The 23,311-nt window shown below is 50.1% G+C and overlaps 5 protein-coding genes across 7 annotated transcripts; 3 read left to right on the top strand and 2 right to left on the bottom strand.

Annotated features, from left to right (window-relative positions):
* Nucleotides 1–618: 618 nt before the first annotated feature.
* On the top strand, nucleotides 619–1,459 carry LOC128275118 (uncharacterized). Its single transcript, XM_053013514.1, has 2 exons — nucleotides 619–1,197; nucleotides 1,262–1,459. Exons 1-2 carry the CDS (start codon nucleotides 619–621, stop codon nucleotides 1,457–1,459), a joined length of 777 nt encoding a protein of 258 aa, XP_052869474.1.
* Nucleotides 1,460–3,636: 2,177 nt separating this feature from the next.
* Nucleotides 3,637–6,200, top strand: LOC128272274 (protein jagunal). Of its 2 annotated transcripts, none has more exons than XM_053010050.1 (4): nucleotides 3,637–3,721; nucleotides 3,776–3,961; nucleotides 4,780–5,152; nucleotides 5,429–6,200. In XM_053010050.1, exons 2-4 carry the CDS (start codon nucleotides 3,873–3,875, stop codon nucleotides 5,558–5,560), a joined length of 594 nt encoding a protein of 197 aa, XP_052866010.1. In that variant the 5' UTR covers nucleotides 3,637–3,721; nucleotides 3,776–3,872; the 3' UTR covers nucleotides 5,561–6,200. The 2 variants fall into 2 exon arrangements, with proteins under 2 accessions (XP_052866010.1, XP_052866009.1); XM_053010049.1 differs by having other exon boundaries at nucleotides 4,780–5,158.
* Nucleotides 6,201–7,312: 1,112 nt separating this feature from the next.
* LOC128271595 (katanin p60 ATPase-containing subunit A1) lies at nucleotides 7,313–16,024 on the bottom strand. Of its 2 annotated transcripts, none has more exons than XM_053009184.1 (5): nucleotides 15,912–16,024; nucleotides 9,074–9,552; nucleotides 7,877–8,810; nucleotides 7,580–7,813; nucleotides 7,313–7,511 (listed from the first exon to the last, which is right to left on the bottom strand). In XM_053009184.1, the coding sequence occupies exons 1-5, from the start codon at nucleotides 16,022–16,024 to the stop codon at nucleotides 7,313–7,315; spliced, it is 1,959 nt and encodes a 652-aa protein (XP_052865144.1). The 2 variants fall into 2 exon arrangements, with proteins under 2 accessions (XP_052865144.1, XP_052865145.1); XM_053009185.1 differs by having other exon boundaries at nucleotides 9,119–9,552.
* Nucleotides 16,025–18,058: 2,034 nt separating this feature from the next.
* Nucleotides 18,059–20,164, bottom strand: LOC128272410 (another transcription unit protein). Its single transcript, XM_053010213.1, has 3 exons — nucleotides 20,134–20,164; nucleotides 19,965–20,070; nucleotides 18,059–19,905 (listed from the first exon to the last, which is right to left on the bottom strand). The coding sequence occupies exons 1-3, from the start codon at nucleotides 20,162–20,164 to the stop codon at nucleotides 18,066–18,068; spliced, it is 1,977 nt and encodes a 658-aa protein (XP_052866173.1). The 3' UTR covers nucleotides 18,059–18,065.
* Nucleotides 20,165–20,568: 404 nt separating this feature from the next.
* LOC128271768 (uncharacterized) lies at nucleotides 20,569–22,582 on the top strand. The gene is made up of 3 exons (XM_053009402.1): nucleotides 20,569–21,084; nucleotides 21,235–21,930; nucleotides 21,998–22,582. Exons 1-3 carry the CDS (start codon nucleotides 20,758–20,760, stop codon nucleotides 22,319–22,321), a joined length of 1,347 nt encoding a protein of 448 aa, XP_052865362.1. The 5' UTR covers nucleotides 20,569–20,757; the 3' UTR covers nucleotides 22,322–22,582.
* Nucleotides 22,583–23,311: the final 729 nt, after the last annotated feature.

Here is a 23,311-nt window from a genome sequence, read left to right as displayed (position 1 = left end):
ACCCCATCATCCGCACGGTCCGGGTAATTTCCGCCATTTCAGATGCTAAGTGTTGTCCCGAAACGAGCCTCCCGTAAATAGTGTCGTCGTCGTCGTCGTCGTGCCCCTGTGGACACGCGTGCAGCGCAAGGCGTTGATTTGCAAATCGGAAGTGGCCAATCGTGAGTCGCCCCCCCGACCGAGAGGACCAAGAGCAGAAAATGGATTGCATAATTCATCATCTTGGTCCGACATGATCGTTCAACTTCATCCGCCGCCGCCACCGGCACGTGAGGCCGTTTGCCGCCAATTGTTACGAAAATAAACGGATCCCTTCGGATCGTGTTTATTTCTTATGTCCGCTTGAGGTGCTTTGTAGTTATGAATGTGCGCACAGAACATCCGCCATTTGAGGGCAATCGGACATACAGCTGAAGCCATCAATCGGTGTGCCTATTTTGAGAAAGCAAACACATCAACGACGCAGCACGCCGCAGGCCACTGTACCAAAAACCTGATTCGGTCAGCCTCTTATCACTTTTCCCGCAATCAGGTTCCGGTCCCGGGTCATTAACAGGCTAGTGTTTCAAACGAACGGTCAGTCCGGTTCTACGGTCCGTGAGTCCACTTCGAGCAGCGATGAAGCGAACGTTCGATTACTTTCCACCAACCATTTGCTACGATAAACCCGCGGCCGCTTCGGTATCCGAGGAAGAGAGTGAATCGCGAAGGGCGAGTGCGTTGGCAGGATTGCGAGTGCTGGAGCTGACCGTACCGAAAAAATCTGCCAAAGTGTGGACACTCCAGGAGCATGATTTGTGTCGCGTGTCGCTCCCGGAAGGCTCCCAGGTCGGTGATCTGAATTTATGGAACTTGGAAAATCCTCGCTCGGAGCGATTCTACTCGGGCAAAACACGTCAGATACACTCGACCCATCTGAAGCCGTACGATCGCCTTTGGAGTAGCTTTCCGCATCTTCGGCCCATGGCCACGTTCGTGAGGGACTCGCTCAGCGATTACGGGATCGACCGGGACGGAGGATCCCTCCACGATGTGGTGGGGACACGATGCGACGATTATATCTACAAGCTGATTACCGGTGAGGATCGGCACGATAGTTGTCACACATACCTCACCGAGGCAGTCAAGACCCACGGATTGACGGAACAGGACGTGCACGACACCTGGAACATCTTCATGTGCACCGGTTTCACGAGGGTTAGCGCTCGACGGGTCGCATGCTCCGTAGAATGCTAACTGTGTTTGACTTCTTCCCTTCCAGGACACACAGCAATACTTTTGCAAACCAAGCCCAGCTCGGAAGGGAGACTTTATCGAGTTCATCGCGGATATGAACTTACTCGTAGCCTTGTCTACGTGCCCGCAGGGCGATGTTTCGATGCAAGTGGGCCAGACGGTGCCGGATGAGAAATGTTTCCCTTTGAAGGTGGAGGTGTTCCGGCCGACAGTAGAATATTGAATATTGAAATACCATGCCATCAATTTTCCAAGGCTCGTTCACTAGGGCGCTAATTCTAATCGCACCGCCTTGAAATTGAAGTACATAATTTTGAGACTTTCTATATGGCTCTATTTGTCTTTCGTTTTATTAAACGGTAGTGCCAGCCAGCAATGGAATAGTAAACCGGATGTACAATGGCCATAATTGACGTATAAAATTCTTTATATTTTAATTTGTACCTAAATATGAGGTAATGTCTCTACATAAGCTTATACTAAACATTAAAACTTTGCGGCATAATTCGGGTTTCTCTTGTCCCAGCGTTGTCGTTATCTTCCGTTTTCCTTATTCCATTAGAGACAGTGTTGTTATGAGCAATCATCTTTTATTGTACTATTTCAAACAAATGCTATTGATTCTTTTTATGAGTTTGCGTATGAGAGGATAGTGAGGACGATGAATGGAACCCTTGGTCACAGATTTGACATACAAACGGCTTTTCACCGGTATGAAGGCGAACGTGATTTTTGAATGTGGGTAACAGTGTAAACTTGGCGGAACAATGCGGACACTTATGATATTTGCCGATGTTGTGGATTCTCTTATGTCGAGCCAGATTGCTTGATAAACTAAACGTTTCGTCACATATTTTACACACGTAAGGCTTTTCACCTGTATGAATGCGAAGGTGGTCCGTTAACGCTGATGAGTGCGCAAACTTTGAAGAGCAATGCGGACACCGATGATGTTGCTTCTTGTTGTGACTTTTCGAATGTTGCGCTAATTTGGCTGATGAATAGAATGCTTCATCACAGATTTCACACACAAACGGCTTTTCACCGGTATGAATGCGAATGTGATCGTTTAAGTGGCCTAACCGTGGAAATTTGGACGGACAATGCGGGCACTTATGATGTTCATCCTTGTTGTGGATTTTCTCATGCCGTATCAGATTGTTTATAAAACTGAACGTTTTGTCACATATATCACACACAAAAGGATTGTCAAGACTGTGAGTGCGGATGTGAACCTTTAATTCAGAAGAAAGAGCAAATTTTGAAGGGCAATGCGGGCACTTATAATCCTTGCAGTGACGCACAGAATGCTTCCGCAGAAGTTGGGATGATCTGAACGCTTTATCACAGATTTTACACGCATAAGGCATTTCGTCGGTGTGTGTCCGCATGTGAATCTTCAGCTTGCTTGAATGAATATAAGATGCGGAACAATGAGGGCAATGGAGCTTTTTTTGATTGCGATTGCCTTCTTGATAACTGCGATGTTTATACTTGCGCAACCGAGGTAGCTTTTCCTCTTGAGCGTTCTTACGTTTTCGGCCAACTTTGCGTTTTTTGACAGGGTCATCTTCTCCATCCTGGCAAATCAATTCTACAGCATTTGTTTGGCTGTTCTCCTGTTCATCGACATCTTCGTTCTCTAATTTGATCACAATTGGATTTTCCTCTGCTTCGAATAAATCATCAGCTTGATTGCCACAACATTCATATGTCCTATTCGCTTCATGAGCATTACAACTCTTCTGAATCAAGTGCAAATCGTTCGCTGCATCCGATGCGGTAAACTTGTCTTTAGCGATTTTTGGCTCGTTCTTCGCTGTGTTATGCTCTGCGATAAACCCATCGACCAGTGCAATGTTCATGTTGCATCGCCAGCGAAACGTATACATCTTATCCAAACGCGATTCACACTTCGTGCACAAATACGACGGAACTACAGGTGATAAACTAGCCTACAAAAATATACAAAACCGTTATAAAACAATCTTTCTTGTGGAATAGGCTGAGATGTCTGTTTTAACCATCTTCCTACCTGAAAACCGGTACAATCGAAGAGTTGTTGAAGCTTGTATTGTCCGGATTCGTCGTTCGCTAGGGGCTCCAAATCGTCACACTTCGACAGGCACCATCGGCATATTTTGGTTCTGGAAAATAATGTGCTATCACACCTTTTAATCATTTTGAACACCGACTTACTCAACACCAATCTCTTTCTTGATTAATGCCGCAGCTTTCATTTTGACTACAATCGATTAATTTCCTGCACAGATTTTGTAAACTCGTTCACTTTCCACTTTGCGCTTGTTTATGTGCGTTAGCGTCCTTCGAGCTTTTGACAGATTCAAACGTCTTAATCGTCTGATCAAACGTCACCTCGTGGCGCCGCTGTCAACCGCAGATTGGTCGCTCTGATACGTGTTCCGCTAGTGCGTGCGTGTAGGTGATGTTGTGAACACACGGTGCCCGTGAAACGCGGAACACGGTAGTGAAAAGGTTCTTCTGTGTCTCGCTGGCGCTACAATCCGGTCCGTTTCAGGAATCACTGCCGTTCTGCTGAACAACGAACCAGCACCGTTCGCGGCGAGTCGCACAAACTCCACCGGCAACAACTCCGATTCAGCAGCGACCACACGATGGCTTCCCGGGGCGGACCGATGGTCCTCGGCACGGACGGTGCCGACTTCGAGCACAGGCAACGCGTGGCCGCACACTACCAAATCAGGTGCTAAATACATCCCCGCGTAACACATTCCCCAAAAATTGAGTCGCCGGAAAAATGCAGAAAATGCGTGAACCCATTAACCTGCGGGGCCACCCTTCCCTCTCGCGGGGTCTGGCTACCCCATCACAGCGATCCTGGGGTGCGCTAGAGATGCTCGAAGCATCCGCCGAGTATTTTCTACCACCACAGACCAGTGACAGATTTTGCTTCATTGTTAAAAATAGCCGTATAATCAAGTGCGGGCCATGGAACGGGTTCGATTGCGCGCCGCGGGTAGGAAGCGAACTGCAGAATGACACCGTCGAGTTCACGTTTGTGGGTTCGATTTTCCAATTCCCCATAACTGCCCGACCATGGGTTTGGGAGGACACACATAAACCCTGGGTATCCTGGTGTGAAAAATCTTCTACCAACAGAACCAGTGAGTGGCAGGAGCGTCGGAGTGTGTTGGGTTTCCTGCAAACCCTGCCAAAAATTGGCCACATACTTGTGTGTGTAGCACACAGTGGTGGCCACTGGCGTGAAAAGTATGCTGTGAAAAGTAAAAGTATGCATGTGTGCTGCGTGAAAGTATGCTGTGCTGTAACAGGCGACTGTCGTAGTGTGCGTTGCCGCAAGGTTTGTTTTGATTCTGTAACGTCATTTGGGTCGAGCTGGGCGCGAAAAACCGGGCGCGCCGGAACCTTCAGGATAATGAAAGGGGGTTTGCGGACAACTATCACCAAGAAATCGTGAAACTGAAATTCTGATAAGATTGTTAAAACAAAAGCCCTTGTAGTAGTGTTAGCATCAATCAATGTTGTTTTTGTCCTTTACAGCGCACTGAACAAATCCCGGTTAAAGTACTGCATTTTCTTCCACTATCTGCTGTTTTTCGTGATGCTAGTCAAACTGTCGGCAGACATCCTCGATCGGCTGGACATATTTATCCTGGAAATCGAAGAGCTGCAGATACCGCAGCCCCTCTGGTGGGAGTACTTCTGGTGCCTCTCCGTGTTCCTGTCATTCGTCGGGCTTGCCGCCGCCCGCGGTAATCGCGTCAATGATATGAAAAAGTACATGGTTGGTATCAGCACGGTCGCCTTCGTGCCGCTCCTGTACTGTATCTTCTACTACATGAACGACGTGCTGGAGTACATTAGCTTGGAGCAAGGCACCGAACTCGACGATACCGATATTCTCGTCTGGCAGGTAATTGTTAGTACCGATTGGCAACGATTTACCGCCCGTTGGAGCAAATGTCAACTAAACTCCCTTCTCTTCCTTTCTTTTACCATTTCTCACCGTCCACTGGTGGATGTCCGCGCGTGTGCTTGCCCTTCCTGTTTGTCTTCCCATTTCCTACTCCCCAACTAACAACCCCTCCGCTGTTTGGTGCACTGTTTGGGGCATTACTATTGTTTCCTGTTTTCGGCACACCGCACACTCACTAACTCACCGCCAACCTCATTTCGTTTCGACTCGCAGGGCTATCCGTACGGGCTGCTGTGGTACGGGTTCGTGCTTTTGGCCTTCCAAGTGCACTTTTTCTCGCTGTTCTTTGCCTGGAACCTGATCAAAGCCTGGAGGGCACGTGGCGCACTGAGAAAAGCTCAATAGAATGGGAATCGGCTCGGTGCCGCGATCGTGCAAAACGTAGCCCCACCAACACGTATCAATCTAAGCAACAAATGAAGTGAGAGAGAGAGAGAACACAACGACCTGCACGTGTTCGAAGCGCCGGGCGGGCGGAGCTCCATCCAACAAACAACTCCTTGCTCGACAAAGACAATACTCTTAGTGCGAAACGTTATGATTCTGCGAGAGCAGCAGCTGCTCTAACTTGTAGACTGTTTTGTTTTGTTTTTGATCAATTTCTTTATTTGAGTATCCGATAAACTTTCGTTTACAAAACGCTAGTAGAAAAACAATCGACAACAACGCTTAAACTATCATCTGAATGTGAAGGCTACGAAAAAGATACCTAATTATTGGTCCAGTTTTGAAATGACAACAACAATGCGGTGTATCAACCGGGAAGGATATTACAGGAAAAAGAAAACATACAACCCCCGCCACAATGGGTTAACGAACACGAACACACCGACTGACAGATTTGAATTTTCATGTTAGAGTTGTTTCTAGGTTGCAAACATAACGAAGCCAGTGCGGAAGCTTAAAAACTGTTACGATGACGAAGGAAGTGCTGGAAATACCGAAATAAACCTACAAGGATCTGGAACCGGTTTTGGGTTGTGTTCCCAACCCTCCCCTCCCCCGAGAGTGACCCACCATCATTTAGTGCGCAGGCACGGGAGTCTAGTGGATTCTTTATGCTGCCACCGCTGTGTTCCGTTTTACGTGCTATTCGCCAGCCATGCCGGTGCGAAAGATCCAAAGAAAAACCAACCACCGGTCGCCCGTCTTATGATTTGAAACTAATTTCTTGCTCAAACAATTATTATTGGAACCTTTTGGGATTACATTTACTACACAAAAGAGCGGGTCAGTGATGTGACGAACGTAAAACTCTGTTATGCAAACGTATTTATAGTGACGCTGAAAATGGCGAAAAAATACTGAAAATTATTCTTATGACGTTTGTAGGAAAACTGAACTGTTCTCAAGAATGTATAAATAAAGTGGTTTATTACAAATTTTGCTGCATCCAATCGTTGCTGGGTTGATGGGAAGATGACAGTCAATTTCATTAGTAGGCTGTGGATTATCAATGACAGCGAGAACATGGTACTTAAAATTTATCCTTAAAAAATGTAATAACCCAATTTGATATCGATTACCTTTTGCGTGCGTGTCCAGCTGGAATGTTTTCGATTATCTCCTGACCTTGTGTCTCTTACCCCACATAGGATTCAAATAAACGACCTTTCTCATCGCGATAAAACAATATGACGCATTTGTTTTCGTTGCGTTCCGTTTCGGATTGCTAAACGATACCAGAACACGGGAAACGTCGGAAGCAATACTTACATTTTCAAACATCCATTGTTTTGGCAACAGTTTCATTGTTCGAGCATTTAAATGATGATGAATATACTTATTTATTGGTCTGTTACAAGGGGCTAAGAACAATAGGCAGTTGTACGCAACATTAAACCACGATCCTAACGGACTGAAACAATACAAAAGGCAACGTAACGAAAATGGGACGATTACTATCCGAACGTAGTGCCTCCTTCCCTGGTGGATTGGATTGGGCCACTCAGGGGCCACCTGCCTTAATGGGAGTATGTTGGTGATACATTGCTTAGCTACAGCGAAATAGAATTAGAGCTGAAGATTGCTTCGATGGACCGGGCCTTGGAGGACTTGAGCCGTCACAAAACCCCCGGGGCGGGTTTAGATGTAACACTAGCACGACCCGTACTCATCCATCCAAGTTTCGTACCGTGTGACATCGTTGGCCGAAACGGATTTGCGCGTCTTGAGCATCGCATCCTGGAAGTCCTGGCCGGTCACGGGCAGGTCCACCTCTTCCCGGCGAATCATCTTGATTTCCGACGGGCTGAGACCGTTGATATGACGTCTCATTGCCATCATCGCGGCATCGCTACAAAATGGAGGATGCCCACAGATCACAGCCTGGCACATTCCCTGCCACTGCGGTGCGGTACTTACCGACAGACGTTAGCGATGTCCGACCCCGTGTACCCGTTCAGCTGATCAGCGACGGTGTCCGTGTTCAGGTCCGGCGATATACTAACACCTTTCAGACACAGCTCGAGCAGCGCCTTGCGAGTGTTGTCATTCGGAAGACCAATGTAGACGCGCTTCTCGAATCGCCGCCGGAACGCCTCATCGATGTCCCAGGGATGGTTGGTGGCGGCCAGCACCATGATCACCTTTTCATCGCTACAAAGCAAGCAAACGTTAGCGGCGGGGCGATCGAAACGACTCGCTCCCTTTCGTACTCACTTCGCGGCATTCAGACCGTCCATCTGGATCAGCAGTTCCGCCTTGAAGCGTCGGCTGGCCTCGTGCTCGGAGTCACTCCCACGGCAGGCACACAGTGAATCGATCTCGTCGATAAAGATCGTACTCGGAGCGTAGAAGCGGGCCATCTCGAACAGCAACCGGACCAGCTTCTCGCTCTCCCCCCGGTACTTGGAGGTCAGGGTGCTCGAGGACACGTTGAAAAACGTGGTGCCGCACTCGGTGGCCACCGCCTTCGCCAGCATGGTCTTCCCGGTCCCGGGTGGTCCCACCATCAGCACGCCCTTCCACGGCCGGCGGATACCGCGGAAAAAGTCCGGCAGTATCACCGGCAGCACGACCGCTTCCTGTAGGATCGCTTTCGCCTCGTTCAGTCCGGCCACATCGTTCCACTGGACGTTCGGGTTCTTCTGCAGCATGTCCTTCTCGAGCGTGTCGATCAGGTGCGGCTCGTAGCCGATCGCGTTGAACATCTTCGACTTCTCGAGCCGCTTCACGGGCGAGTTTTGCTGCTGCGGGGAGTTCTCCTCCACGGACGTGACCTCCTGGTCGTCGGAGCCACCACCCTCCTCGGAGGACGACTTTTTCGGGCGCTCCTTGATCTTGGAGGTGGCCAGTTTGCGCGCCCGGATGCGCTCCACCGAGCGGCTCTTGCGAAGGGAAGATTTCTGGTGGCCACTGGTGCGGCTGCTGCGCCGGTCCGTGTTGGGCGTGTTCGAGGAGCTGGTGTAGCCGATGCTGTGCTGGTGCGTCAGCGATGAGGTACTGTGGTGGTTGGAGTTATTGATGGAGGGCAGTGTCGGCTGTAGCTCCGGATCGCGCCGACGGAGCGACGAGATCCAGCGCGAGTCTGTGGCCGTCGGAGGGGACGACGCATTCGAGGCAAGGTTTGCATGCCGCGGATTCGGGTGGACTTCTGAAATCGGAATAAGGTTAAGAGCGACACGCCCGCATTACACACTCCGCTATCGCGCCCCGGATGTAGCCCAGCCCGAAGCAGGGAGGAATCGAGGTTAACGGTAGGACCACCCTACACGGTGACCCTTGGAAAGTGGCGCACACTCCTCCAAGTGTACCGGTCCCTCATTAAAACCTCAGCTCCCAATGGGTCTAGCCGGTGTGCTACTTAGTGTCGCGCGGGTGCTCCACTTTCAGCGTCACCGATCTCTACGCCACTACCTACGCAAGCAAATGGAACCTCACCAAGTAGTGGACCGCACTGACCTTGTGTCGGTATTTTGTTCTTCTGCAGGTTGACACGGATTGTCGACGAGCTGACCGCTCCGGCGCCGACCAGGTTGCTGACGTTGCTGGTGCTGGTTGCCTTCTTCACACCGAGCCCGACCATCGTCGGGCCCCCGCGCATCATTCCGTCCCGATCCAGGGGCCCCAGTGGGCCCGCTCGCACATCGATCAGTCCGCCACCTCGTCCACTGCCGCCGCTGCCGCTACCACCACCACCGCCACCGCTATCTCCGCTGCCTCCACCGCCCGGGACTCCTCCGCTGCCACCCGATCCGCTCGGTCCACCACCGATCCTCGTCGGCCGGTGTGTGGTCGTGGTGATTTTCGTGAACGCAAACGGTGCCAAATTATCCAGGATCAGCGTGTCCATCATGCGGGCCATGTGCTGGAAGCCGGACGTGGACGGTGCCGAGCTGCGACGCGCGGGAAAGAAACGATACCAGAAAAATGTGTTAAAACGCTTAATTGCCCCAAACGCTCGATTGTGAATTTGGGGTACGCTTCCATTTGCGCTTCGGGGGGCGACTTAAATGTAGGTTAGTGGTCCATTCGGATTTGATAAAATGGCGCAGGTAACACATTACTGTGCCCGATGGCGCTGTGGGAGTGGTTTATTATCTAGCGGAAGCAATTTACGTGTAAAAAGTACCCCGCTGCCCGTGAGGGAGGTAAGTAGTACTCTCCGGGGAGTTATTACACACCGTATAAAGGTGCTCCGCAGAGGGCTCAGTGTACTCGCTCCACGTGTGTCTACACTAGTGCTACCCTAATGTAAGCTAGGACCATTTCTTTAGGATAAAGAATGTTTCGTAAGTCTCCAGGATGTCTCATCAATTGAAAATGGGGACTAGCTTTTTTTGAAAGAACATTCAAATAAGTAATTATTTAACATTCATTTTTAACGTACAACTTTTTAACTTAAAGTCGTAACCACATCGCCAATATTCTTGGGTCGTACCATTTTCTGGGCGACAATCTCCCTTGGGACAAGCAAGTTTTGTCACATTTCGCCATCGTTCATTTTATTTAATGTACTTTACCTTCACCGGTACAACAAATTGCATTCATTTCCTCAATTTGACCTACTGCCGGCGGGGCCATATGCTCGACAAAGGGTCTGCTGCTGTGACGAGGCCACAGATCCTGATAAACGATGGCTGCAGTTCAGAAACCTTCGGAGCAAGATTAGTCACCGCCCGCACGACCCGCACGACCCGTCAATGGCCGATAGAAATCTGGGACCCGCGGCACACATGCCGTCTAGTGACCCTTTATGACACCCGCGATGTGAGCGCAACGGTTCAGCTTCTCATACCGGTCATTTACGGCTGGACATTCTTGAACCATATGCACGACATGGCCCGGTTCCGTGGGCCATGGCTCCTCGGGAAATACTTTCGAGTGAATTAATTTAACGCCACAACCTTGTTTCGCTTTCAAGCCATATTTTCCCACCGAAGGCTACCGAACTGAGTGCAGTTTGCAAACGCGATATGAATTTTCTTCCTTCGGCTGTGGCAAAAGGACCTCCGAGACCGACCACCGATGGTGGGCATCGCAGCAGGAATGTTCCGAAGTGTGTTACGCGTCGGTCACGGCACGTCATGGGGCCTTTGCGTGTCACGGTGATTATTAGGCCCCGCGACGCCACGGGATGTGGATAGTAATTAACGTCCATCTTTTTCTTGCTCTCCAAATAGGAACTTCCCCTAAAATGTACTCTAACGATGTCAAGGTAAAGTGGGCTGATCGAAGCGAGCAATATGTGTGTCCTAAATCGTATGGCCAGATGGCCTTCCGCACGCATTGTCTCGATAAAAATGCGGTTATCCGGTTCGGGATTCCTAGAATTTTAGACTTCAAGGTTAACCTAAATAAATAAAATAAATAAATAAGGGACGGTATAGACAATTGTGCAAGAGTTTAGATGCCCCTCTAAGAAATCCTTTCTTTTCTGGACTCTAAACTCTGAAGTTATCCACAACACAGGACACAGTCTCATAAATGGGGTCGAACACGAGGTCTTTTCCTTCTGGAAAAACGATGACCCAACTGAAGGACTCTTCGTGGCAAATGTCTCTGAAAACGTGTCCAAGATCGTGGCGCATGAACAAGAAAACGGATGGATTCCGTCGACCCCGGCCTTCGTGGTAATCGACCATGAATAAACGCCAATTAGAGGAACCAAACCAAAGAGATCGTTAGCACAGCAAAAGTGGCCCAGAACTGACCAACCAACACCCAGAAAGGAGATGCACCCTGATGAAATAGGAATCTTCGACGTCGGTTGGGATTCCACGGTGGATCGATAGAGCAATCGGTTATCTATGGCTTTCTATCCTCTAAGTGGCCATCCAGACTATTTCCGGTTCAGGCGCACCATCAGGCAATGCAAAACGGATGTCTGATGCAAAATAGCAGTCGCAGTCTGATGGAAAGTAATGCATGTTTTCCAATCAACACCAGATAGCCCGAGATTTGCTGGCCACTTTTCGCACTGCTGCCTGTTGGACTGTTGCAACCGGTCAACGACCCCGACAGTAGGCACACAACGCCACGGCTTTACGTATGTCTTCGAGGACGTGGAAGGAAGTTTAATTTTCGCCCTTCGCACCGCCAATCCCGTCCGTCCCGAGGGGCCCGCGTTTTGATCAATTATTTACGATCGGCCTACGGGAAGTGCCGAGCGATGGCCGGAATGCAACGGCACGAACCTCCATGCTCTGTTCTGCATGGGGCACTGTAGGAGGTGCCTGTGTGGTCATCGCTTCGCCGATGTGGCGAACCCACAACTAGGACAATGACTTCCGGGCCGGAAATCGCGGAACCGAGTGCAAGACAAATTTCTTTCTGCTACACTCTCGCGCATACCGCGAAGCGATTTACTGCATCAGGCCAGCAGTTTGTTTAGGTTAGGTTAGGCATAAAAACCGGTGGGACGAAGGGACGAAACTTTTCCAGGAGATTCAATGGAAAATTAATTTCAGACCAAGGGAAGTAGCAAGAACCCGGCGAAGTTCGGACACTGCTAGAGGTGTATTGGGTGAAAATAGAGTTATTACTTCTTCACATGCAGCTTTGTCGAGTAGCGCTGGGCCCTGGAAGAGCTTCAATCAATGGGCCGTAACTAGAAGTGGACACGATAGCCTTATTTCGCTGAGCCCTTCAACTATAACCAAACAAGTATTACTAAGTACACACCACAAACATTAATAGACCACAAAAGACTTGCCTTGAGAGACTCTTGGAGTGTTGCAAGAAGTCGACCAATTTAAAAGGTCCACGCTACAATATCTTCTAATTTAATGGAAGTTTAGTAATGTTGGATTACTCAAATAAGTTGAAGAAGATCTTAGCTTTTCATGGGACCACATTCGTCGCATATCGTTATCAACGATAAGAACAAAATTTGCATTCCTTCTGAGTTCCTTCGCCGGATGGCGTGGTAACTACAAAACAACCCACCCATCCGTTCATTCGGCTATCTACGGCAACATCGTCCAACAGAGAACCCCACGCATGCACCATTCTATACAGTCTTTAATGTACAAAAGAAGGAGTCCCCTACCGAAAATAGACCTAGAGCTCCGCTGGCTCACCAACTGTCGAGCCTTTGGACCTGGTGATTAGTTTTAACCTCACATTTGCCGGCCCAACACTCGAACCCCAGGTTGGCCGAAGAAAATTGTTGGTTCTTCCGCATGAGTCCAAACGGAATGGCCGATGAAAAACCCACCCCTCACACACGCCTGTTGGTGGGATTTTCCAACACGGCCAGGAGTTCATCAAACCTTTAGCTTTGTTTTCCCCTTTTCTTTTCTCTCTCTGTTGTCCACTCCGTAGCGGACACTGACTCCCGGTGCCGGTGGAGGTTATTTACTTCGACCACCGGCCGTCACGCACACACAAACACAATACGACCCCGGCGGGATCGGAAGGACCTCCTGATGATGGTCACTGGGGCTACTACGGCGGTCGGTTGTATTTTCGCTAACGCCGCTACCGGTCAGCAGAACTCGGAGTGGCGATGGAAAGCAGAAATGCCGACAGTGTGGTGCTATGTACAAAAGTGGTCCACATATCGGTCCACACCGACAACGATTAACCGACGAGCGAGCGTTTGGGTCCTCGGTGGTCTCGTGTCAACGCGCCCGAGTTCAATTAGTGGCTTTCGATCGATTTAAAGGCTACCGGCGTCACCTTGTGGGGTTGGTGCAAATGAACGCCAGAGAATTGTTTTAGACCACTTTTGGCACTCGGTTTGAGGGGCCAAGGCTTGGTTAATTCCACTTCGGGATTGTTCAAGTTTCAAGGACCGAACAGCGATTGGTTACCCATTCAAGGACTACTTGATCTTGACAAATGGAACGTAGGCTACTTCGATTGGTCGATTGTAATCAAAATTTGACTGAAACTAGACGTAAAGTAAGGACGGGAAATGGGCATCTGTTATAGGGCATTCCCCTTTCGGTTGCTTACCACTCGTGCAGGTTCCATAGCGAATGGTACGGCGTGTGGCGGATCGACTCGATGCTGTGTATCGGGACGGCCACTTCGTATTCCACGTGCACGTCGGACCGTTCCAGGGCCGGTTGGGAGTTCGAAACGGTACGAGACATTTTGTAGGTGCTAGCGTTAGTGGAAGTGAGGTTGTGTTTTGGGGCCGTACCTGCCGTACCGCCCGCTCCCGGAGGGAACCCTGGGTGCCCGGCCCGACCGTACGCTTCGTGCAGAGTGTTATTACCGGGGCCACTGGGCGGTGCATACTCGTACGACGGCAGATGGTGGTGGTAACCGTGGTGGTACCCGTCGCTCATGGTCGTATTACGGGGTCCTCCACCAGCACCGGCACCACCGTACTGTACCAGCATCCGGCGATCAATTGCACATCAAGTAATGTCCACGCGACACCATCCGTGGGACCACTCAAATATTTCACCCCCGACCGAAGCACCTTTTCCAGAACTCCTTGTGACAAAGGACTGGTCACGGAAAAAATCAATCTCCGAAAGGCCACTGAACGCAAAGCACTGAAGGCAACGGACTGACTCGTACACGAGACCCTTTCCCGAGGTGACCGTTCCCGAACGCGACCAAACACAGACTGGTTTGTCGGACTTCAGATTGACCGCAGACCGACCCCACACTGACCACACACTGACTTCGGTCAGTACGCAAACGCCTAGGCTCGACGCGAACGACACGACACCACCGGGTTATTTACTCCCGAGGGGGCCACCAGAAGGGACGGCGGGCCGAATAAATAGCGCGGAATCACAAGTGGACCCCACGAGGTGTAAAACTATCCTTTTTTACCGCCCATGGGCTGCCCCGGCACTAGAAAAGGAGCGAAAGTCCAAACCACACGCCACAGCCGAAGACGCTTCGCAGCCTAAGGAGGCCCAGTTCTTCGACAGCGATCAGGGACCTCCAACCGAGCCTCGACGCCGAGCCAGTTTTTAAGTCTCACTCTAAGGACCTGAAGTCATGGAGCAGTCCCCGGATGGTTGTTTCATGTTAGGTCTCTCCTGTTTTTTTTCTGGTTTTCGGTTTCTCGGAGCCCCGTGCGCCATTTGTGACAAGGCGTTGTGATTGAGCCGAACGGTGCGTGTTGTTGGGTCCTTGCGGGGCAAGCCGAGCAGCCGGGGTGGGGGCCGATTTGACGCAAGGACTTAATTATCGGGTGCGTTCGGAGGAGCGCGGTGGCGGTGCAATAGTCGTCTCCAAGAAACCCTCTAGCGAATCGATTACGGTCGCCTGAACTGAAAAGGGCTCCTTACGGCTCCGTCTGGCGGGAAACTAGAAAAACTAGAGCAAATTGGTGGAATGTGGAACCCAACGGCTCGCGTAGGTACGCAGGTCGAAACGCAAGTATGCCAACGGTTTGTGGACAGTCTCTAATACGGTTATTGTTAATGGCACAGATATTTTTGGGGGACCAAAAAAATCTGGTCACGTTTCGGTTACGTTCCGGTCTCTTCTAGCACGTATTTGTTTCAAGCGAAGTAAATTGTGTCAGAAGCGTATTGTGAGCTGCAAAGAACGCAAAGGGTAAGGAAAACGTGCCACTATTTGCTCATTGCTCAGTTACTTCAGTAATTATCGCATTTTTGATGATTACTTTGAGCGTAGATTCCCATTAGTCGAAATTGGACAATTCATTTGAGATGACACAAAAAATATAAAAGCGCATCAAACACATTGCTGATTGAAACAACAGTATTCCTTTATTCTAATTGAACAGTTGTAGGCTTTATCTTTTGATTATTCCAATAGAATATAATATGTTAATCAATATAAACAAATAGAGGTAAAAGATACTTTACTTTGATGGTTTCAACAAACACTTATAAATCATGCAAACGGTGATAGGGAACGATAAATGTTGCCCCTCACAGTAGGCTACGGATAGAGGCGAAAAAACGCTGCGGAAAACCAACTGCCAGCGTACCATCAGGGGATGCTCTGGTCAAATAAATAATAAACGCAATCGATATAAAAATCCTTCCAAGCCAAGAATTTTATTGGTTGAACAAGAAAAGGGGAGAAAAAGTTTTTCCGACTACGCGGAATTTAGAAGTTGTCTCCGTCTCCGTGTTGTCCGTCTGAGATGTTCTACTATTTTGAAAAGTTATAGAAAAAGCACTTCCGACTCCATTCCTTTAACAGTGCTTCGGTAGTGTTTCCGGTGTTCGGTGTTTGTTTCACCAATAAATCTCTTGATTTGTATTTATTTACTGTACGCGTTTCCAGTCCGTATGATGATACTCACGATTCCACGATGGACAGAAAGGAAACTGTTGAATCTACCGTGTGAAGGGTAGTGTTCCTTCGCACGACCATCTTCTCGCGCGTGATTCGCCGGTACGTTTCGTCACGTCGCATCCTGGCCCCACCGAAGGACTCGCTAGAGAAACTACAGCTCTTCGATCCACGCACCAACACCAGTGGACACTCGGTGGTAGCAATTCTATTTTCGAACGCAATCGGAAGTGGCAGCTTGGCAGAAGCCCGCTTTTGGCATGTGATGGTAGATTTTTTTTTTTGCTTCAGTGCCAACAAGACGATGCTTCTAATGAGATTTACAGACACTGAACTTTTTGTGGATCTCTAACCAACATTTAAGACACAACACTAACACATCGGCAGCCTTTTGATTGATAAGGAACACTTTGTAGCATAAAGCACAGTACAGCATCACATGTAAAAAGCGGCGCTACACAATGAAGCGAGATTTTGTGCAAAACAATTCGTGCAGCCTCAGCGCTCAGCATCCAAACGACGCGATGAGATGCGAGTGGGAGAAATTGACCTTACACTCTATAAACGGATGAAACCACATCAGATTCAATTTACTACGTCGCACAACTAATGAACGAATTAAGAAACCCAGAAGGCGGTGTCTGTCTATCACTTTTCCTATCGGGCGATGTCGCGAGACCAAAGCGCTCGGCGAGTTAATCTCTGAGATGCACCGAGGCACCAAATCTCCCGTGGACAGGAGGGTTTTTTACTTCTGGAAGCTGACTTATCCGATTGTTATGACGCGTTTGACTTCCGGAGATGGTGGGGCGCAGTCAATTCTTTGCCGAAAACGGAACACTCCCGCCCCGTAGCTCTAGACAGATAAAAGCCAGCCGGAAGATCGGTGTACAATTTCGCTCAACCAGCCACAGACTGGGGCGGGCACATTGACACACTGTGCAAGTGCAAGGACATGCGCAGATTCCTGGTTCAAACTGACGGACGAAGGCTGGTCTATTTGAAAGGCACCATAGCACAGGGCCTATGGCACATGCACACACCGATGCAGTTTTATCGCCTGACCATTTGACCGCGCCGAGCTCCGGACCGGAAGAGACCGCAACATATGACCGTTGTGTGCACCCGTTGCATGTCTGGCAGAGTCAATGAACCCTTTGTGTCTGGTTTTTGTTGTGACCCAATGTTTGTACGTCGAATGAGAAACAAATAGATTTTATAATGCATCATACATAAAGTAGGTAAATAATATGGTTTTAAGTATGCAAATGAATTTAAAAGCAGTGCCTAATTGAATATTGCTACACCGCATTCCAACACGTTTCCGTTCCTACGCTAACGGCAGTTGACAATCGATCATCATCAACCCACAGCAGAAAGGACATCGATTGACTTCCCCACCCGTTAATGCTCATCGCTCGGGAGATTGTTGTCTTCGTTGCTACATACTTGACCCAGTTCGGTTAGTCCATTAACCTGTCCCAATTCGGTCGACATTGAAATTCGGGGTAGGTTAGTTAATTTCTAGTCGTGTGACGTTCGTAGCTGAGCTTTCGTAACTCTCCGAAGAGGAGTCCAATAGAGTGGTGTAAAGGGGTGCGTGTACTTACATTCTGGTTCGACGGAACACCACCCGATCCGAGGCCAATTTCTCGCACAGAGACGGCAACGATGGTATCGATGAGAATAACATTTCTTCTCCGAAACAAGCACTGTCTAAAACTATTTAAATGGTTAACGAGCATAAAGAAATCTGGCGCTTTATATGCTATTTAAATCTAGAATCACTTATTATCACTTCACGTTCTACATTTCGGAGGTCACTTTATTGCCGTGACGGACAGATTCGTAAAATGCTTCCTCGTGCAGGGGCAGTTATAGACTGAAACTCTTGCCGAGAGTTCGGCCTACGGCACGCGCTCCATTACTTGGCAAGGCGAGCGTGACACAGAGAATGTTTAGGGGCCATCAACAGATTACCATGACGATAATCCGTCGTTTGTGTACTTCCGGTGGAAGCGCGCCCAAGAGAGAGAAAGAGATTTACTAAAAATGGAGCATGAGAAGGTTGATCTAAAAATAAATGCCCATTAGGATAAAAAGATATGTAAGATTTAAAGTTCAATACATTTGTTTTCCATTTTATTAAATGTAACATACATGTCTAGTCGTCACTATCGTCACCGGACTGGGCGTTACCACCAGTGCCACCGCCGCTTTTCTCACTTCCCGAACCATCGCCACCGGAACCGGTGCCGGAACCAGAGTTCGATCGCGAGCGTGATCCTCGCTCCGAGTGCTCGGAGCCCGACCCGGCATCGCTATCATCGGAAGCGGCCAACGATTTGCGGGCCTTCTTCTTGTCGATGTTCTTCTTTCGCCGGCCCATTTCCACATCCGACCCCTCCTCGTCCGACGAGTAGATAGCCGTACTCTGCCGTCCAGCCTTGAGCGCTTTGTCACCCTTAAACTTGTTCTTGATGGCCGCAATCGAAATGCCACCCTCGTCCTCGGAACCCTCGTCATGATGGTAAGCGTTACTGGCACCGGCTCCGGAATCGCGACCTCGTTTCGGTTTCGTTGACGTTGGCTTTGCGCGCATAGCCATCCTCAGCTTCTCTTCCTCCTTCTTCAGATTCTGCTTCCGATCGGCGTCCGGATCGGCACCGACCTGGGTGAGAATCTTGATGCCGGACGTCTTCTGCGAACGATCGGCCAGTGAAATCAGCATCTTCTGATGCGTGAACGATTCGGTCGAATGTGGCCGGAACGTTAGCTTCGTGCGGAACACCGACTGACCCTGCAAACCGGTACCCTGGCGGATGAACAGATGGTTGTGGTCACCTTGCAGCGGTTGACGGTACACGTCAAAGATTTCGGAGCCCAGGTGCAAACTCATACTGCCGTCGGACCACTTCACGAACCGTGCGTTCGTTTCGCGCTGTGCATTCCCTTTTGCGTCGATGTTGTTCCTCCAGCGGATCGTGTTCTCCACCTTCAGCTTCAACCGCTGCCGCCCTTCCTCGTCCAGTGTTTCCTCTTCGTCAATCTCATCCTCGTACGTATCGGCATCGAAAGGGCGCGTTTCAACCGACAGGAAATTGGGTAGCTTCACAAAGTGTATGTCACGCCCGAGATCGGTCACGATACGTGGGATCTCCACGTCGATCCGCGTCTCCGGAATGGGTTCCTGTTCCGGTTCGGTTTCTTTCGGTTCTTCCCACCTCGCTAGACGCTCCCCACCGGTTCCTTCCTCATCCGACGAGCGTCGATAACTGTCGCGACTCCGACTACGGCTCCTCGAGCGGCCCCGCTTGCTCTCCTCCTGCTTTCGGCGCTGTTCGTCTTCCAGGTCGTCCAGCTCGTCACGCTCGCGCGTACCAGGGCTTCCTTTGGCCGAGCCACCATCCTCATCGGAGCTGATATCCGCCGCATCACCGAACAGTGCATCGGCCGTCACGTCTTTGCCCTTTGCCGGGCTTACTTCCTCCTCCGAATCGGTATCGATCAACTTGCTCTTTTTCTGTTCCTTTTGGTTTTCAACAGCACCTTCTGCCTCCGAGTCACTGGCTTGTTTACGTTTCACACCGGCTTCTGCCGAGCCCGAACGACTCCGGGCGGAACCTGAACGGACCGAGCGAGAACGCGAGCGAGACTTTCTGAGCGAACCGGGCGAACCGGGCGATCGGGATGCAGCTGATCCACTGCGGGACCGATTGACCGGTGTTCCACTGCGCGAGCGATTCTGTGGCGTACCGCTACCCGACCGATCACTACCGGATCGCGACCGTGATCGCGAGCCCGACCCGGACCGTTGCGATCCGGCCCGTGATCCGGAACCGCTGCGCGATCGGCTGTGACGCTTCTGTGGGCTGCTGGGTGTCGGCGAACGACTGCCGGAAGGCGAACGGGCACCGGACGCCGCTGAACCAGAGCGCGAACGCTGCGAACCGGCCGAGTTCGAGCGGCTGCTTCTATTGTGTGCTGGCGATCCAGATCGTGAGCTGCAAACCAAATCAAGTTGTAGAAAACGCGTTGCAAGAACAAAGGACACCTTGCTTACCGCGAGTCATGATGTTCTAGCGAAAATCCGGGCGTAGGAGCCACTTGGGGTGTTCCGCTGCGACTGCGACTGTTGCTACGGCTTCCGCCCGACTCCGATTCCGAACCTATTCCGAAAAAACTCTATTCATTCTGAGGAACCGTTTTTCCCGCTAAGCACCGGCACTAACCTGACCCATCGGATTCCGTTTCACGTCCCATTAGTCTGTTTTTAAAACGCCTTAACTCCGATTTCGTGCTGAACAAATTGTTGCTACCGAATTGGAATCAAACAAAACTTGCTCTTGCGGTAAATTGACGTTTGGGGTGTCACTTTCCTTGTCGAAAGCACTCAACCAAACACTATATGCAGGACGCAGCCAGTAAGATTCGAATTTCTTACAACCGAAATTGAACGATTGGGTCACCGCACATGCAGAAATGCGTGGAGACTTCTCTTTTTATACTTGTAACACGAAAAATGGAGAAACACTCTTGAGTATTCACAAAACGGATAAGTAGTAGACAGTGTAAACACCCCAAAGGGATATAGAAAAGGGCCACAGTCACGCACACAACGTGCGCTGTCAAAAGCGTCAAGGCCAAGCCATCGTGAAAGAAAAACAACAAAAAGTTCAAGTGGTTGCGTCGAAAGGGGCAACCTTTTTTGCTCCGCTCCGCCAAAAGTGATATTTTTGTCCAGTTTTTCGCATTCGCCCCACACTTGTCGAATTCTTTCCTGTGGCCATACTTGAATAGAGACGTGAACCGGAACCGCGGCCCCACCGTCGATGCAACACTAAGCTCGGCAAGCGATGTGGAAATATGTTTCCCGTCGTATACGAGATGTGTACGACAAGACCGCCAATGTCCTAGAAGTACGGCGCACCTGGAACTGTGGACCGGGCGAGCGGTTCTGTGTGGAAAATCCACCGGAAGAGGGTGCGCCAACGGGAAGCAACGACCATGGGGCGAATGGAAGACGCTACTGTTTGCTGCACGTTGTCCGGCCCATGCGCCAGCTGGACCGCGGGCCACGCAAGGAGTACGGAACCGGATCGAATCAGTCCGATCAGGAGGGCTTCAATCGGCAGGAGCCACCGTTTCAGTTCCAACACTCGTGGTATGGAGCAATAACATGGGTAAGTGCTGATTCACGGCTTATTTTGAGGGGGCCGAAACGGATCGCGGACGCTAATCAATCGTAAACAAGTCGCGAAACACGTTTCAGCGATAAGCGGAAGAGGTTTTATCGCCGGCAGCCCTAACCAATCGCTATCTTTCTCCGTCAGACAAGCGCCATTATCTGCGGCTGGTACGCGAGCCAGTTGATGTGCCTGAATCGGCGGACACAGCGACTGGACCATCGCGGAGGACGCTGCTTTTCGTCGCACCTGCTCCGCACCGCTTCCGCCGAACACGGCCGTCTGCCGGCCCGCCATTGTAAGGTGCTGTCGGCATTGTTTGGTCTGAAAGCGGGCACTGTTAATGCTTCACCTCGCTTTGACGGGCCACCGCCGCCTCCCATCGCAGAGCCGAAGAACCACCAACACCAGCACCACCACCGTGGTGTGCGCCCTTCATTCGGTGTCTTCGGTGGTCTTCCGTTCGGTGAGTTCGTTGACTACACCGATCCGCACAAAACTGTGCTGCAAAACTTCGCGTTCCGTATCAACAATGAGCGGAAACCGTCGACTGGTGCTGTTTACGTGCCGGAAGAGGTACCCGTCAGCGTTAGCGCCGTACCGGTCAAACCGGAAGCCGTGCCTCGCGCACAACCGGAAACGGTCGAATCAGCGTTCGAGAACTTGCTCTCCGTTTTGGGAGAGATTGAGTATCAGCTGGGCTGCCGGAACCTGCAACTGGGCGAGTATTCTGCGGCCGTTTCCCACCTGAAGCTTGGTGCCAGCCATCAGCACGCCGGTGCCGCATTCAATCTGGGCATTTGCTACGAACAGGGCTATGGTCTGTCGAAAGATTTGCGTATGGTAAGTGTATCGGAGCGGCAGGTGCTTGTACGGTGACCATTGCTTACTAATGAGCTCTTCACCACAGGCCATGGAGTGCTATCAGCTGGCCGCCGATCAGGGCCACCCGCAGGCGATGTACAACCTGGGAGTGTTTTACGCCCGTGGAATCGCCGGTCTACGTCCGAGCCGTTCGATGGCCAAAAAGTGTTTCCTCGCCGCTGCCGAGCTCGGTCTGGAGGAAGCAATCCGGGCCCTCGGACCGAAATATCGTCTACCGCCGCCAGCAAAGCGGCCCAGCGTTGATCAGCCTTCGGTCAATTTTACACTCGTGAGCAACAACGACCAGTTTCGCGCCGAGAAGCGCAACGAAGATTGGTCAAAGCTGCACCTTGTGGCGGCCAGAGGATAGAGGTCCAGAGATTTTGGTAGTACCAGTACCTTATGTCCCCAGGTATATGGTGTAATGCTACGCTTTTTTCCTGCTATCAGTTCATACATTGGGATTTTTTTTTATTGGCCAGAAGCAATTGGACTTCGCAGGAAAAAGGCGACCTATTTTGTATTTTCATCATCTCGTGGTGTTTGTTTATTTGCTTGTTTTATTACTGGTCCAGGATCCAAGATCCTCTGTATTTGAAAGTCAATAAAGAGGTTCAATAAAGTAACTTCACGTCCTATTCTTATCGTTACGCCGTTCTTTTGTTGCCGAAGCAAGATTCGTGATATCGATCGTCTCAATGGCCAAGTTTGTGTAACCAAACGTAATTTGTACGCCTTCATCAAACTTGGGCGTACAGCTGGAGATCGCGAAGGAAGTATCAGGAGCAAATTGAAAGCCAAATTTCCCTAATCGGACACGTGGCGCGTGTTCGAAACAACTTTTTGACCCTACATCAAATGGAACACGTAAACTGCCTTGATTGAGTCCGAAAACGGCAAGGCCGAGACCGTGAACATCAAACACGAACAATGACAGTGATGAGAGGGAAACGTTTTGCATCCCGGTGAGCATCTTTTTCTGCGTCAGTTCCGGCAATCCGGCGAATTTCCTACAGCGAAGCACGTAACCTGACTAGTAACAAACTTTTATTCTCACACCACATCCTGCGGAACTTACCTATCCATCAAAAGGAAGCCCTGCGGCCACCCTGGCCCACACACACACACGCACGCACACTCAAATAGTCTTAATCTTTTATTTATCTGCGCCAACATACAACAAACAAGCGGTCGGTGTTTATACGTTCGTGTCTTTTTTTTGTGTGCCGCCATTAAAGACTCATAAAGTCCGGTGGCTGATTCCATTCGAGGTTCGTTACCAATTTTTATATTTGACCGTGAGCCGTGTACGGGCGGAAAACCTGTTGGCTTATGCCGCTTATGGTATGGTACAGTGTAG

Source organism: Anopheles cruzii, chromosome 3, assembly GCF_943734635.1.
Source record: "Anopheles cruzii chromosome 3, idAnoCruzAS_RS32_06, whole genome shotgun sequence".
In the NCBI taxonomy this organism is placed as follows: domain Eukaryota; kingdom Metazoa; phylum Arthropoda; class Insecta; order Diptera; family Culicidae; genus Anopheles; species Anopheles cruzii.
This window is presented reverse-complemented; position numbering and strand designations above follow the sequence as displayed.

Bases quoted from the DNA above. Each gene is read 5' to 3' on its own strand.
- LOC128271595 (XM_053009184.1), bottom strand. From the start codon at position 16,024: ATGCGACGTGACGAAACGTACCGGCGAATCACGCGCGAGAAGATGGTC. The intron at 9,553-15,911 runs GTGAGTATCATC...CGCGCGTCGCAG, and splicing joins TTTCTGTCCATCGTGGAATC to CTCGGCACCGTCCACGTCCG. The intron at 7,814-7,876 runs GTGAGTACGAAA...CTTGCTTTGTAG, and splicing joins GACGGTCTGAATGCCGCGAA to CGATGAAAAGGTGATCATGG.
- LOC128272410 (XM_053010213.1), bottom strand. From the start codon at position 20,164: ATGGGACGTGAAACGGAATCCGATGGGTCAG. The intron at 20,071-20,133 runs GTTAGTGCCGGT...TTTTCGGAATAG, and splicing joins AACGGAATCCGATGGGTCAG to GTTCGGAATCGGAGTCGGGC. The intron at 19,906-19,964 runs GTAAGCAAGGTG...TTTGGTTTGCAG, and splicing joins CTAGAACATCATGACTCGCG to CTCACGATCTGGATCGCCAG.
- LOC128272274 (XM_053010049.1), top strand. From the start codon at position 3,873: ATGGCTTCCCGGGGCGGACCGATGGTCCTCGGCACGGACGGTGCCGAC. The intron at 3,962-4,779 runs GTGCTAAATACA...TGTCCTTTACAG, and splicing joins GCCGCACACTACCAAATCAG to CGCACTGAACAAATCCCGGT. The intron at 5,159-5,428 runs GTTAGTACCGAT...TTCGACTCGCAG, and splicing joins TTCTCGTCTGGCAGGTAATT to GGCTATCCGTACGGGCTGCT.
- LOC128271768 (XM_053009402.1), top strand. From the start codon at position 20,758: ATGTGGAAATATGTTTCCCGTCGTATACGAGATGTGTACGACAAGACC. The intron at 21,085-21,234 runs GTAAGTGCTGAT...TTTCTCCGTCAG, and splicing joins GGTATGGAGCAATAACATGG to ACAAGCGCCATTATCTGCGG. The intron at 21,931-21,997 runs GTAAGTGTATCG...TCTTCACCACAG, and splicing joins TGTCGAAAGATTTGCGTATG to GCCATGGAGTGCTATCAGCT.
- LOC128275118 (XM_053013514.1), top strand. From the start codon at position 619: ATGAAGCGAACGTTCGATTACTTTCCACCAACCATTTGCTACGATAAA. The intron at 1,198-1,261 runs GTTAGCGCTCGA...CTTCCCTTCCAG, and splicing joins TGTGCACCGGTTTCACGAGG to GACACACAGCAATACTTTTG.